The sequence below is a fragment of the Penicillium expansum genome, assembly GCF_000769745.1.
Source record: "Penicillium expansum strain MD-8 chromosome Unknown contig362, whole genome shotgun sequence".
In the NCBI taxonomy this organism is placed as follows: domain Eukaryota; kingdom Fungi; phylum Ascomycota; class Eurotiomycetes; order Eurotiales; family Aspergillaceae; genus Penicillium; species Penicillium expansum.
In genome coordinates, this window is record NW_015971526.1 from 257,480 (window position 1) to 270,796 (window position 13,317).

Below are 13,317 nucleotides of genomic sequence, written 5' to 3' on the forward strand. Positions count from 1 at the left end.
AGCGTATAAGATGATATCCCCATCTACGGAGTAACGTGGATAGTATCGGAGTTAAACAATCGTACTGTGAAGGATAGCTGCGATCCTTCCGAGCCCGAGAATAAGTTGGCCAATCAGAATTCTCTGAATAGCCTTATGGATCTGCGGATCTCCAACGGACCCACGGGGAATGCGGATTGCCGTTCGCAGCCAATCACATCACCGACAAAGGTCAGCACAACATGCTTCACCAATCGTATTCGTTGGATTTGAAGTCACTCGTTGCCATTTTGTCACCAAAATGGACCAAAATGGACAAATCTCATACCTTGCAGCTTCCAGACTTTCATTTGATTGTCAGAGCTGACATTTGAGAGCTCTGTTATTGGTCCAGGCTCCCTCCTTGGCGAACGAACCTCCATTATTTCCTGTTTAGTTGGCATAAACTGTGGGCTTTTGCTTGGTATTTTTTTCTATGGCTCCTGGATTACTGAGACCGGTGAGAGTCTGTTAAAAGGGGTGAGACGCGGCCGATCATTGTAGATGATTTTTTTTTTCTTCTCTTCATACTTCGTTTCAATAGTCTTTGTTGATATTCATCCAAGACTTAAGACACCCATTCTGGATTCTTCTGCTGGATCAAATAAAGTGCAATCATTTTCCCAGCTTTGCCTTCATCAACTCATCTTCTTCCTCTTGCCAGCTTGTAATTGCGTGGTGAACTTCTGCTATACATCGTACCTTGGAGATATCCAAAGAGCATATCTTGGTAGCAGTTTCGGATCAGCATCATGGCATTCCTCTTCATCAAGCAAAAGCTCTTCCCTACGAAGGAATCAGACAAATTACACTCAGGTGAGTAGAGAAAAGAGAATCTATACCCATATAGGCATATACTTACCGCAATCCAAATCCAGGCAAGCGCCTCCTCTCTCACAGTGATGACGACGATACCATCCGCGGAGACTCCGATCAAGACCTCGAATCCCAAAGCAGCCGCTCCTACGATACCTTCGGACGGCGCAACAGCCTAGATGAATCAACAACATCAACTAGCAGCAGCAGCACCCGCGCACGCATCAACCCACGCATCGTCTCGGATGCCATCCTCGGCCTCTCAGATGGGCTGACGGTGCCCTTCGCCCTGAGCGCGGGTCTATCTGCACTGGGAAACACAAAAGTGGTTGTGCTGGGTGGACTCGCCGAGCTGGCCGCTGGAGCCATCTCCATGGGACTTGGTGGATACGTCGGCGCAAAGAGTGAAGCGTAAGTTATCCACATACAACAACAAAATCAGCATATGTACTAACAAACACTAGTGAATCATATCAAACCACAGTCCGTGAAACAAAAGAGTTAATCCAAACGGACTCACAAGAGACTCGCGCCATGGTGCGCGAGACCTTCTCTCCATACGGGTTGTCGGACTCGGCGGTTGCGGATATCACGCGTGACTTGCATGCGTCCCAAGACCGTCTCCTTGAGTTCCTGCTTGCTTTCCATCATCGGGAGATGGAGCCTGACTGTAACCAGGCGTGGACTTCGGCCATCACGCTCGCGCTGGGTTATTTCATTGGCGGATTTATTCCACTTATTCCGTACTTCATTGCCCAGCAGATTACCATTGCACTGTACTGGAGTATTGGTGTCATGGCGATTACCTTGCTTGTGTTTGGATATGTTAAGACTTGTGTTGTGCGCGGCTGGTCTGGCCGGGCCAATGTGTTGGCTGCTATCTGGGGCGGAATGCAGATGTGTTGCGTTGGAGGTGTCGCTGCTGGTGCGGCTATTGGATTGGTTCAGTTCATTGACATGGGCAGCACCAGTACTTGATACTTGGTGGTGGTGATGGTACTGATGATGTTCACGTTGCATTGAGCGTTTATGCATTGCAGCAGACGGAGTATTTGTTTTCTCTCTACTCCTACTGTATTTTTCATTCTGATTTGACTTGGTTATGGGTCTATCAATGGGCGTTCTGGGGGAAAGCTACAAAAAGCCTTTACTATACATATTTAACGAAGCATAATTCATTTCACATTGACGATATCAAGTTACATGATCTCAAATGCAAGGGCATTAGTACTGGTTACCTTAGATATATGGATATATACAACAAAGAACCCCTAAAAGCGCAAACCAAAGTATCACCCGCTCAACGCAATCCCAACCAACTTCTTCGCCTTATCCGACAACTGAATCTTCAAAGCCTCCTCCCTCCCGCGCTCCGACATCTTCCCCCAAGTCTTCCTCAAAATACCAACCATCTTCTCCTCATCTGCAAGCTCCGCCTCAAACTTATCAAACTGATCATCCAAAAAGACAAGACAAGCAACATCCTCTAGAGTCTGCGTATCAGGGTCTCCCTGCTTCAGATCCGCCTTACGCACCAGCGCGCCAACCCTCGCAGCCTCCTCAGCTGAATACCCACTCTCGACACAGATCTGCTCGACCAGCGCCGCCTGGCGCCTCTGCAGTCCCGCCCGCCACGAGTGATACCCAATCTTCGTGGCGGGGTAGCTGTCCCGCGGCACTTCCCAGCGACGCAGGTGTTGGGCGCGGATTGCGAGTTGCAAGAGTTCTGGTGCGGATGGGTTCAGGGTTGAGAGGTAGCTGGTCATTTTCTGCGCATAGTGCAGTTCGTAAGGGATTGGGCCGGTGGGTGTTTGGGCTTCGCGGGGGTCGTCGGCGTGTGCTGCGTCGATGCGCTCAAGGGCTGTTTCGAGTTTGGTCATTTTTGTGGGGTTGGATGATGTCAATAAAGTAGTTTGTTTTATTTTAAATGGTGTTGATTTGGTGAGAGGGGTTTGGACTTGGAATCAATTAGACTTGTTCGCGCTTGAGAGCTGTCTGAGTCGATTGATATGCGGTTTTTGGATAAGAATGGACGCTAGTCCATATATAGATTAGTGTGAGTGGTAACTGGACGTTTCTAATTGGCGGGTTAATTTGTATACATTCCGAGGTGCATCGTGCAACTACAACATACATACGGAGTACACGTAAGCTTCATATAGCAATGACCCTGGCTAATTATCATGACTATTATATCTCTTTATTAGAATCATCCAATTTAAATCGACTCCACAAGATAATGGTGGGTAATCTCTACATATTTATCTATAGGATTTGCTCTTCCACATGAACTTTGAACGGCAAAGAAAGACACCTAGATAACATCAGTATCCAGTCTGCTGGGGATTAGCCTGCGAGGAACTGTTTCGGGACCGAGCACTGTCGTAATTACAACACGCAACACGCAACAGCAAACAAAAAATTACACAATCACAATCACAATCACGATGAGGTGCTGCCCTTCTGGAACACGAGCAGCTCTTGCGAAACCTCAGAAGGTGTCTCCACCTGGTAAGTTTTCTCCTTTTCAAAGATCCGCGCCACTTCTTCCAGAGATAGACCTTTAGTCTCCGGGAAGAGGAAGTAGATCGTTGCGCCGAAAATCACAAGACAACCCAGATACACCGTGAAGTATCTCCAGTGGATTGCCGCCAGTGCCACTGGGTTTATAAACTGGTTGAAGAAGCAAGCCATCGAATCAGTGGTCAGTGTGATGGCAAGGCCCTTGGCGCGGAGTTGGAAGGGCAGGATTTCAGCTGGGTATGCAATAAACAAGGGCATATATGCCATATCGTAAGCGCTGCAAAAGAGGAAAAGCATGGGAACCACCGCAATGCCGGCCTCCAGTACATGAAGCTCTTGGAAGAGACCTGACATAGTCGTCGCGGCGGATAGATAGATGAACATCAACAATGTTGCGATTAGCCAGAGTTTTCGTCGTCCGTATCGGTCTGCAGCCATTGCTCCACAGACCGCGAATGCCAGGTTCCACACCTGCATGCTTATATTGATGGCGGCCTGGTGAGATGCGTTATATATACCGACTGATTCTAGAATCGGTGCTAGATAATAAGAAACAACGCCTGGGAGAAACTTCGTTAGAAATCAGGTTGAAAAAAAGGGAGTTGTGATTCTTTTTCATACCATTTCCAGACCACTCCTGCATGAATCCCAAGATCACACAAATAGATAGACGATGCATGTTGCTCCGGGTTGCGAAGAAAGTGCTCCAGCGTCGGCAGCTCTTATCGGATTCCGCATTGATGCTCTTGCAAATTTGGTAGAACTCGTCCTGAACAAGTTCGTCGTTTTCATCTCCATTGGCATGGTATCTTGCCAGTATAGCCATTCCCTCCTCTTTCCTGCCCCGAGACACCAACCATCTTGGGCTCTCGGGAACAAAGCATAGCCCTATCAATTGAAGGACCGGGTAAAACACCTGCGCTAGGCAGGGGAGTTTCCATGACCAACTCCCTACAATCGTGAGTCCAGCAAAACCAATAGCAGCTGACGTGATCGACCCGATGAACCAAAGCGCGTTGTATAGACCAGTAAAGGCCTGTCGTTGGCGTGGATGTGTCGATTCGGTAATGAGCAACGGCGCAGCAGTTTGTGAGACTCCAACTCCTATTCCAGCCAGAACACGGGCACCGAAGAAGACCCAGTTGTTGTTGGTCGCAACTTGAATAATTGAGGCGATAATCACTAGCGAGGAACCGATGAGAACGCAGATCCTCCGCCCCAGATTGTCGGCGATGTAAGATCCGGGGATGAATGAGCAAAAGGATCCCAGTGAGACAGCTGCGATAATGAGACCTCTCGCATTTGTGTCAAGACCTTCCAAAAATTTCGTGACTGTGTTTTTTGGTTAGCCTTGTGGTCCCATATAGCATAGAGATGTATAGATACCTACATTCGGGAAGCACCAGGAGGCCATTGATCATGCTAGCACAATATCCGGCTGTAGCCGATGCAGATAACATAAACCCGATCCCCAGGTTTAGTCTCCGCAGCCCTGGATCCTTCATCCAGCTGCTGTTGGTGTTGTTCTGTAAGACCTTGGAGGCCATGGTTGGCGATATGCTGCAAAGACAGTGAGTCTCGTGGATTTATTTTCCGAGACCTTGAACTCCGAGCTGTCAAGCTCTTTTATTTAAACACTAAAGATCAATTGGTAAAATAAAACTCCGAGTGACAATCCGCCCCAACATTCCTCACATTTATCCAGGACCCGAGCTCTCCGCGCGAGGTTACAGCTGTAGCTAAGGAGTAGGAATGAAGGGAGGGAAGTCAAATGATCCGATCACCGGACAATTTTCCTTAGTTTGTTCAGACCCAAGAGCTTGGATGTGACACGCTTGTCAACATGCCTGTTTAAAGATCGCGATTGGGGGGTGAGCTTCCAACGACTTGGGTAGCTCGGATGCTTCAGGAATGCTCGTAGCTCTCATAGCTCCCTCCCCTCACCTTTGGCCACGAGGATCGTTTCCTCAGTTGCCAAAGTCGACCTTGGGATTCGTAGCTATAGTCTCCGTATGGATTCCCTTGATTATTGAATTCGCGATAGATCGACTCACCCTTATGCAGGGACTTGTCTCTGGGGAAACGCTGTAAGGAAAAACTCCTCTGAAGACCTTGTAGGGAACGAACGGGATTTCATTTCCTTTTCTTTTTTGGTTTTGTGAGCCAGTTTGGGGTACCTCCTATACCCTTACTACGTCACTTGATATTTAGAAATCCTGATCAAGGAGAGTCTTGAATCAGGAAGGCAGAGCGGCGCGGAATGATATTACTATTTTCTGACGCGGACAGCCTTATGGCACCAATCGGAAGCCCACCAGGGTATCCCGGTGGCTTATGGTTTCCCCCTGCTTACGAGTTAAAGCAGATTCAAGAGAATAGACTTTACTGTGTAGACGTGACTGTTGATGATATTGTTGGTCAGTAGATGAGATCATGAAGCATAAAGTACAATGGTGTGTAGGTGTACTCTGTAGGCTGCACAGAAGTATGTAAGAGGGATGAAAGGAAGACTGTACCAGTCCTATTACTACCGAGAGTGATAATGTGACCTAATAGATTCGAAATAATGACGATAAAGGTTGGTCTTGCTAGATTTCACATACAACATACAGGGTTGAAATTTACGGAAATAGGTTTCCTCTGGCTAAAAGCTCTAAAAATGTTAAGTATTTATAAAATTATATTTCGAAATCGAATCCAATGTTAATTCCCCAGAGTTAGGGTTTTTTTTGTTTGAGCTTATTTAGTTCTTGGTTCTTAGTACCTTGGTACTTTAAAAGCTTGAAAGCTTGTGAGACATGGACCTTGGAAGGTTAGTTCTATACTTTAGACACGTAAATATATTCCTTCACTTTGAAAACATACAACATACGAAATACATATTCATTTTAGTCGTTAAATTAGCTTTTAATGGGTCGTAAAATTGTGGATATATATATTCGGAGAAATATGCCCATGAGACATACCTAACGCTATGAAAGTCAAGGATTTATCATTCCCCTTTCACACAAAGATTCATAGGTATTGCAAGCCCTATACGTAACTCCTTATTTCTGTTCCTAGAACAAATATGAAATCATTTTTCCAGTAAAACTGGGCGCATATAGACCCCCAAGATGAGCACTCAAATCCCCCGGGATTGGAAGCTCCAGTTTCTAGTCATCCATTGGAGAGACCCCAAGACTTCCAAGACCTCCACTGATGCAACATGTATCAACCCTCGTATTATGACTCGTCAAATTCATCAAGCCAAGAGAAACTCCGCTGGCACTGCCACGATGCCAAGGCGCTGAAGTTGTTCGAGACACCGAGTGTCTTGGCGTGAGCTTACCCCTAAACCTTAGATCGGAGGAAGATTCTTGTCGCTTATCTGATCTTCAACTTGAGCCCTACCATCAGAGCCCTACATCGAGTTACCTTGGCCAGTCTTGACTGACCTCGATCCAACCACACAAAATGACAATCCTCGAAGACCCTCTAAACCTCAACCAATACAAAACAACTATATCCGAACCAAAAAAGAACTGGGTCCCGTACTCTTTCAATGATGACAAGGAAAAACTCACGGACTTCTACAAAGGTCAAAATGAAATGATCGAAGGCTTCCTCACGGCTGGCGAGGAAGAGCGCCTCAAAGCCGAAGACGAAGCCCAAAACGGCGGCAAAGTAAAGCTTGCCGTGCGCGCCAGTTTCACAGTCAACTTCTTCCTCTTCGTGATCCAGCTCTATGCAGCCGTGACAACTGGCTCTTTAGCCCTCTTCGCCACAGCCGCAGATGCCTTCATGGATCTCGTCTCCTCGGTTGTTATGCTAGTCACGTCACGTATGTCCTCACGCCCAAAGCCATACAAATACCCCGTTGGACGACGTCGCGTTGAAACAATGGGAGTGATCATGTTCTGTGCGTTGATGACTATCGTGGCGGTGGAGTTGATCATTGAATCGGCCAAGGCTCTTGCAGCGGGCGAAACTGAGTCCGAGCAGTTGGACATTGTGCCGCTGGTCTGTGTGGGTGTTGCTATCTTCTCCAAGTTCGTCATGTTCTTGTACTGTTATGGCTTGCGTCGATACCCGGCTGCTCATGTCTTTTACATCGATCACCGCAATGATCTGGCTGTTAATGGGTTTGGGTTGATCATGTCGATTGTGGGTGACCGATTTGTTTGGTATCTTGATCCTGTGGGCGCGTGTTGCATTGCCCTGCTTATCTTGTTCTCATGGGCATCGACTGCATTTGAGAATATGTGGCTGATTGTGGGCAAATGTGCCCCGCGCGAATTTGTGAATAAGTGTATCTATGTGACACTGACTCACGACCAGAGGATTCAGAAGGTGGATACGGTGAGTTGTGAAGTGGTTTGTGTGAATTGAGTATTGGGCATTTTGGCTAATGGTACATAGTGTCGCGCTTATCATTCCGGACAGCAACTCTATGTTGAGGTTGATATTGTCATGGACCCTGAGACTAAGCTTCGGGAGTCTCACGATGTAAGCCAAGCGCTGCAGCGGAAGTTGGAAGGCCTCGCGGATGTCGAGCGAGCCTTTGTGCATGTCGATTATGATTATCTGCATGATGTCAACGAGGAACACAGGCCGCTTTATGAGATTGGTGGAACGAAACACTCCATCAGAGCGTTGGTGAAACGATTATGGTCTAAAAACAAGAAGGAGGCAGACGGGACTGCTGTGTGAGAAGCCTGGATTATATCACGGTTGAGCGGGTCTCCAATGTATCGGAATGACATATGGCCACAGACCAAATTTAGCAAAAAAAAATTAATATCATTATCGGCTTTATTAATGCCGAAAGTAGTTTCTCAATCGCAGGGTAATTTGGTATTAGACATAAAAGCAAAACCTGGTATCAACACAGCCCGGACTATTCAAAACGGAATTTCAAAACATGATATCCATCGAACACATGCAGACTAAAGGGCAGCGTTTCTCTTCTTGGTCTTTGCAAACATGCCGTATGGCTTGACACTAAAAGCGCCATTGAAATTCTTACCTTCCATATCAAATGTATACTCCTTATCCGCCAACTCAAAATCAACATCCTTAATGATGCGAATGAGCACATGCAGCGACCATTCCCAAGCATACCGCTGACCGTAACACTCACGCTTCCCGTTTCCGAACCCCTTCTTCACACCGACTGGGAGTCGGTCAAAGGCCTCACCGAGCATGCGCTCGGGCTTGAAAGCATTGGGGTCATCAAACACAGCAGGGTCACGGTTCACGGCGGACAGGATTGCAATCAGGGGTTGGGTCTTGGAAATCTCGTATTCTCCTCCACCGAGTAGGACGGGACCATCGGTGGGCAAAGGCTCGATGTTGAAACCTGGGGCTGGGGCGCAGAGACGGAAGGATTCGAGGAGGATGGCTTCGCAGTAGGGCAATTGCGACAGGTGGAAGTGTTCGATTTGGCCAGAGGGACTGATGAGGGCGTCAATTTCCTGACGGGCACGGGTGGTCTCGTCTGGGTTTTTGGCGAGATAGTACAGAGTGAAAGAGACGAGATTCGGGGCTGTGGCACTGCCGATGAAAATGTTGATGATCTCGTCGATGACCTGGCTGTCTGGAAGGGATTCTCCGGTTTTCGGGTCCTTTTCATGAAGTAGGGCGTTTAGCAAATCCCTCCGTTCTACAGGATTATTACGTCGCTTAGCGATAATCTGGGCGCAATAGTCACGACAAATCTTGATATCCTTGTCAAATGTACTCTGGTACAAGAGCCGATTGAGGAGCTTAGGTCGCGTGGGCCGACGCATGGCTTCGAAAGTCGCGTCTGACATAGCTTTGATAACAGCAGGTTCTTCGCCGAGGACGCAATCTATATGCTGACTGAGAAAGCATTTCATGTTGGCGGCGTGGTTGAGTCGGTCCAAGTCATTACAGACATCCAAACGCTGGCCAGTGCTGTCCGTTGAAGTCCATTTCCAGATTAAGTCGTCCGTTGTGAGTTGTATATCTGTGTGCATTTCCTTGATGGCGTCGGGCAAAACGAAAGGAGCCATGATACGATGCGCGATGCCCCAGCTTTCCTCGTAGTCAAACGCAGTGAAGAGACTGTCGTGGGCAAGACGGCGGATCTCGACAATAGGACCGGTGACGCATTTTCGGAAGCGCTTCTCATCACAAATTTCCTCGAGGAGAGCCGCGTTTGTGATGAAGACAAGTTGCTTGGTGAGAATTTTGATTTTGAAAATCCCAGCACTGCCGTGTTCTGCTGCCAGCTTATTCAAAGAAGCCCAGGTATTGCCAGGGATCATATCAAAGATATTTCCAAGAATTGGAAGCCCCTGGGGCTGAGGGATAGGTGAAGGCATAGCGTGGACACACCGGAGAGTGATTGAGATGATGATCTTTCGAAATATAATGGCAAACCACTTTCATTTATCAATAAGATAGGAGAACTCATCACAAGTGCCAAGAATGCACAAGCTAGGAGGTCGCAGCAAGTTCTAGTGCCACATGGCTGAAATGCCAACCACCTGAATGGTCCATTAGCTTTGTGACTTTGTGACGAGCTTGAGTATCCCGTATCGTCATCCAATTGGACGAGATGGGATTGTCAGGAACTCGAGAAGGTGCAGCTGAGCTGCAGAATAATTATATACCCCGCATACCCACATAATATGTGATACGTGTGGTATGTGATAATGTGATAATGTGATAACAGATAGCTGCATGTAGCGGAATTCTAGGCTACGGTCGCGATTTTCCCGATCGGAGTGCTGCTTTATAAGGGCTAGACTTCAGCTCACTGCCTAGGTGAGTATTTCACGGGCAGCACAGTGTGATTACTCCGTGACCACCTGCACTTGGGCATCTAACTAATTATATTTAGTAAGCAGTCAGATGATTCACGAACGCAGTGAATCCATCCCTACATAGATGCTCAGCTAGTAATATCCTGAGGTTATCCCCAGTCAGGTGTGTCCACCTAAAACATGGTGATACAAGAGACGCCAAAGAATTTCAACGCATCATCTGGCTTTTTTCGAGCTCGGCCAAGATTAGTTAAACAAGCAGAGGTGAGTATTGGGTTGGAGTTGTCTCGCAACTTCAAGTAGTTGACAGGACAAATGATGACATAATAGAGCGGACATCCCGGAAGAGGCCTCGGAAGTCAACCTTCTCCCTTTCCAGTTGCTCGCAGAATGATGTTCTCATTTCATATGGAAAATTCTCCAGAAAAGACGAGAGGACCAAAACCGAAACGTCTCAAGATCAGCATCGCATGTAACGTTTGTAAAGCCAAGAAAACAAAATGCGATGGTTCTAGACCAGGTAAGCGAATCAACAAATTCGACAGGGTGCGATCGACACTGTGCTCATATTTGTCATGTTAGTATGCGGGCCTTGCTCAAAAAGGAAACAAAGTACCCAAGCATGTATATACCGCGAGACTGACCGAGTCTCTCCCTCATCAAATGTGCAGTAAGTAATGGGAATAGACTCACCCCTAAAACATGTAACAACCAAGCCTCTCATTATGCTTGCTGTGTGGTTCACTAGTCGTGGTCCATTAAATACAGATTAGCTTACATGCTGAGCAATATACAGTTCAGATACTGCCCGAGAGAAGGCTACAATCGACAACGTCTTCCATAACACCGAACAGCCAAGACGCAGAAGCGAATGTTCAAACAATTTGTCTCAAAATGAAGATAATGATGAAGCTAGCTTGTACAGTGGAATCGTACCTAACGGCAGCCTTTTTGGCGCATCTAGTGGGGCGCATATCTTGCATGAAGTTGGAAATGCGACAAGCCCAAAAAGAGGGTTTGAGAATAGAGGGAAAGACCGAAGTCGAGTTTCGCCCAAACCGCTCGAAAGGTTGCCAAAGTTGCAGAAAAACGGGGCTAGCAGAGAAAACTCTGATTCTGATATGCAGTTTGTTCTTCCTACAAGGAAGGTGGCTGACAACTTACTGAGCATATATTGGGATTATGTGGATAGCGCCTATCCCTGGGTCGACAGATCGTCTCTGGAAAACGCCTACGAGACGCTGTGGGTAAAAAATGGAGAAATATCTATGAACGAGAGGGCTTTGCACTGCATTCTCAATATGATATTCGCCATATCTTGTGTTGTTTTTCAGGCCCAAACACCTCCCTCTCGATATCAATCCTCAGTTACCTTTTTTGAGAGAGCTCAAGGATTAATGTCCTACGAACTGATGGAAATTTACAATTTCGAAATCATCCAAATCCTTTTGCTTACAGCGGTGTATCTTCAACATGATAAAATGCCCCAGAAATCCTTCCGAAGCATTGGCACGGCGATTCACATCGCACAGGATCTGGGGTTGCATCTCCCTGCGACAATCGAATCTATCAAGGACTCACGTGAGCGGGATCTTGCGCGTCGGGTTTGGAATGGATGTATTATCATGGACAGGTATAATATGGAGAGTGGATATTTTCAATGCGCAGACTAACTCTATATAGAATTGCTTCTATGACTTTTGGCTGCGCACTCAAAGTTCCCCAAGCTGTTGCAAAACAAGGATTGGATACTTTGGGGCTACACTCAGTGGAGTTCGCCAGTGGCACTGGGAATACGGCTCTACCTTCGAAGGTGGATTTTTACATATCATTCTGCCGACTACATCACATCATAGGAGACGTGTTGGAAACATTCTATAACTCCTGTGATTCCAAAGCCGACACCGATCTAAGCAGAAATTTCAATGGTGTGAAGTTAAGCTCACCATTATCCTATGATAAATTCGCGAGCCTGTTTAGAATCGAGTCGGATCTGTGCAATTGGACCGAAACCCTTCACTCCTATTTTCGAATGCCGTCGGATCTTGAAGATCCGACGCCGACAAAGTATATCATACGTCAAGCAAACATGTTGCGCGCCCGGTTTGTGTCCTGATACCTGGGAATTTGAAATGCGGACTAATTTTTGTTGAAAGATATCTTTCTGTCCGGCTTCTACTGTTTAGGCCGTTCCTTTCGCAGGTGCGCCAGCCAAAGGCAGACAATGCTCATGGTGTCAGTTTGTACTCGGAAGATCAAATCATCGGACATATGGTCTTTCAGTGCCAAATTCGGTGTGTTAAAGCTGCCGGAGATATGATAGATTTCATCACCAGAAATCTACCGGAGCAGACGCAAGCGTATATACTACCATCGAACTGGTACACTGTCTCATGTGAGTTACTCTCGTAAAACGAGGCGCAACGGCATGACTAACCATTCTCAGATACATACATGGCAGTAACTATTCTGCTTGCAGCTCAAATGTCCCCGGAGATAGTGGAATATTTTTCTCTGGCTCGTCTGAGAGACCTTTTGCAACAGGCTCGTGATATTCTCAAAGGTTATGAAAAGTATACTACATTGGCTTCGAGGTGCAGCGCTGTTCTCGAATTGATCCACAATAATATTGATATGCGCTGCTCTCGAACAGACTGCGCCGCCGAAGAAGGTCCGCAAGACGCAATCAATTGTGACAGCACAATAATTCAAGGCGCAACCATGGAAGGACAAGAGCCTCAAAATCATTTAGGAAACTTGGCCTGGCTTGAGAATTATGCCTTTGATTGGAATGATTGGCCTTTGTTCTTTGCACAGCTAGACGACGAAACTGTTCCAGCTGAAAGATGGGGAATGCAAGCATAGCCTCGACTAATCCGGAACACCGGACCTTTCTTTTTCACCCAGAACATCTGCTGGAAGATGGTTATCAACAGTCTAGCAGTAAAAGCTCATTAGACATGGAATCGGAACAAGTATCGACTTTATTTTACATAATTTATCTACTAATTGACTTGAGCACTGTGTTGATGTACCCAAGCCTGCTCCAGCTCACAACAGCACAAACATCACCCCCAGGGCTTGACAAATGAACTTGCACAGCAAATCAAACCCAATCACCAGTGTATAGTGTTACAGTTTGCCCCCACCATGGGCATCACATGGTAGCTCCCTCCGAGGAGCAAGC

At 46.8% G+C, this 13,317-nt stretch overlaps 6 protein-coding genes across 6 annotated transcripts; 3 read left to right on the plus strand and 3 right to left on the minus strand.

Moving 5' to 3' along the window:
• Nucleotides 1-770: 770 nt before the first annotated feature.
• On the plus strand, nt 771-1,812 carry PEX2_104040 (VIT1/CCC1 transporter family protein; the record flags this gene model as incomplete). Its single annotated transcript, XM_016747674.1, has 3 exons — nt 771-834; nt 897-1,245; nt 1,299-1,812. The coding sequence occupies 3 exons, from the start codon at nt 771-773 to the stop codon at nt 1,810-1,812; spliced, it is 927 nt and encodes a 308-aa protein (XP_016593160.1).
• A 314-nt stretch (nt 1,813-2,126) lies between these two features.
• Nucleotides 2,127-2,714, minus strand: PEX2_104050 (DUF4202 domain-containing protein; the record flags this gene model as incomplete). The annotated part of the gene is made up of 1 exon (XM_016747675.1): nt 2,127-2,714. The coding sequence occupies one exon, from the start codon at nt 2,712-2,714 to the stop codon at nt 2,127-2,129; it is 588 nt and encodes a 195-aa protein (XP_016593161.1).
• A 562-nt stretch (nt 2,715-3,276) lies between these two features.
• PEX2_104060 (General substrate transporter) lies at nt 3,277-4,904 on the minus strand (the record flags this gene model as incomplete). Its single annotated transcript, XM_016747676.1, has 3 exons — nt 3,277-3,917; nt 3,979-4,689; nt 4,748-4,904. The coding sequence occupies 3 exons, from the start codon at nt 4,902-4,904 to the stop codon at nt 3,277-3,279; spliced, it is 1,509 nt and encodes a 502-aa protein (XP_016593162.1).
• A 1,909-nt stretch (nt 4,905-6,813) lies between these two features.
• On the plus strand, nt 6,814-8,049 carry PEX2_104070 (cation diffusion facilitator family transporter; the record flags this gene model as incomplete). The annotated part of the gene is made up of 2 exons (XM_016747677.1): nt 6,814-7,698; nt 7,759-8,049. The coding sequence occupies 2 exons, from the start codon at nt 6,814-6,816 to the stop codon at nt 8,047-8,049; spliced, it is 1,176 nt and encodes a 391-aa protein (XP_016593163.1).
• A 236-nt stretch (nt 8,050-8,285) lies between these two features.
• Nucleotides 8,286-9,686, minus strand: PEX2_104080 (putative cytochrome P450; the record flags this gene model as incomplete). The annotated part of the gene is made up of 1 exon (XM_016747678.1): nt 8,286-9,686. The coding sequence occupies one exon, from the start codon at nt 9,684-9,686 to the stop codon at nt 8,286-8,288; it is 1,401 nt and encodes a 466-aa protein (XP_016593164.1).
• Nucleotides 9,687-11,527: 1,841 nt separating this feature from the next.
• On the plus strand, nt 11,528-12,995 carry PEX2_104090 (fungal specific transcription factor domain-containing protein; the record flags this gene model as incomplete). The annotated part of the gene is made up of 4 exons (XM_016747679.1): nt 11,528-11,763; nt 11,814-12,233; nt 12,287-12,525; nt 12,577-12,995. The coding sequence occupies 4 exons, from the start codon at nt 11,528-11,530 to the stop codon at nt 12,993-12,995; spliced, it is 1,314 nt and encodes a 437-aa protein (XP_016593165.1).
• Nucleotides 12,996-13,317: the final 322 nt, after the last annotated feature.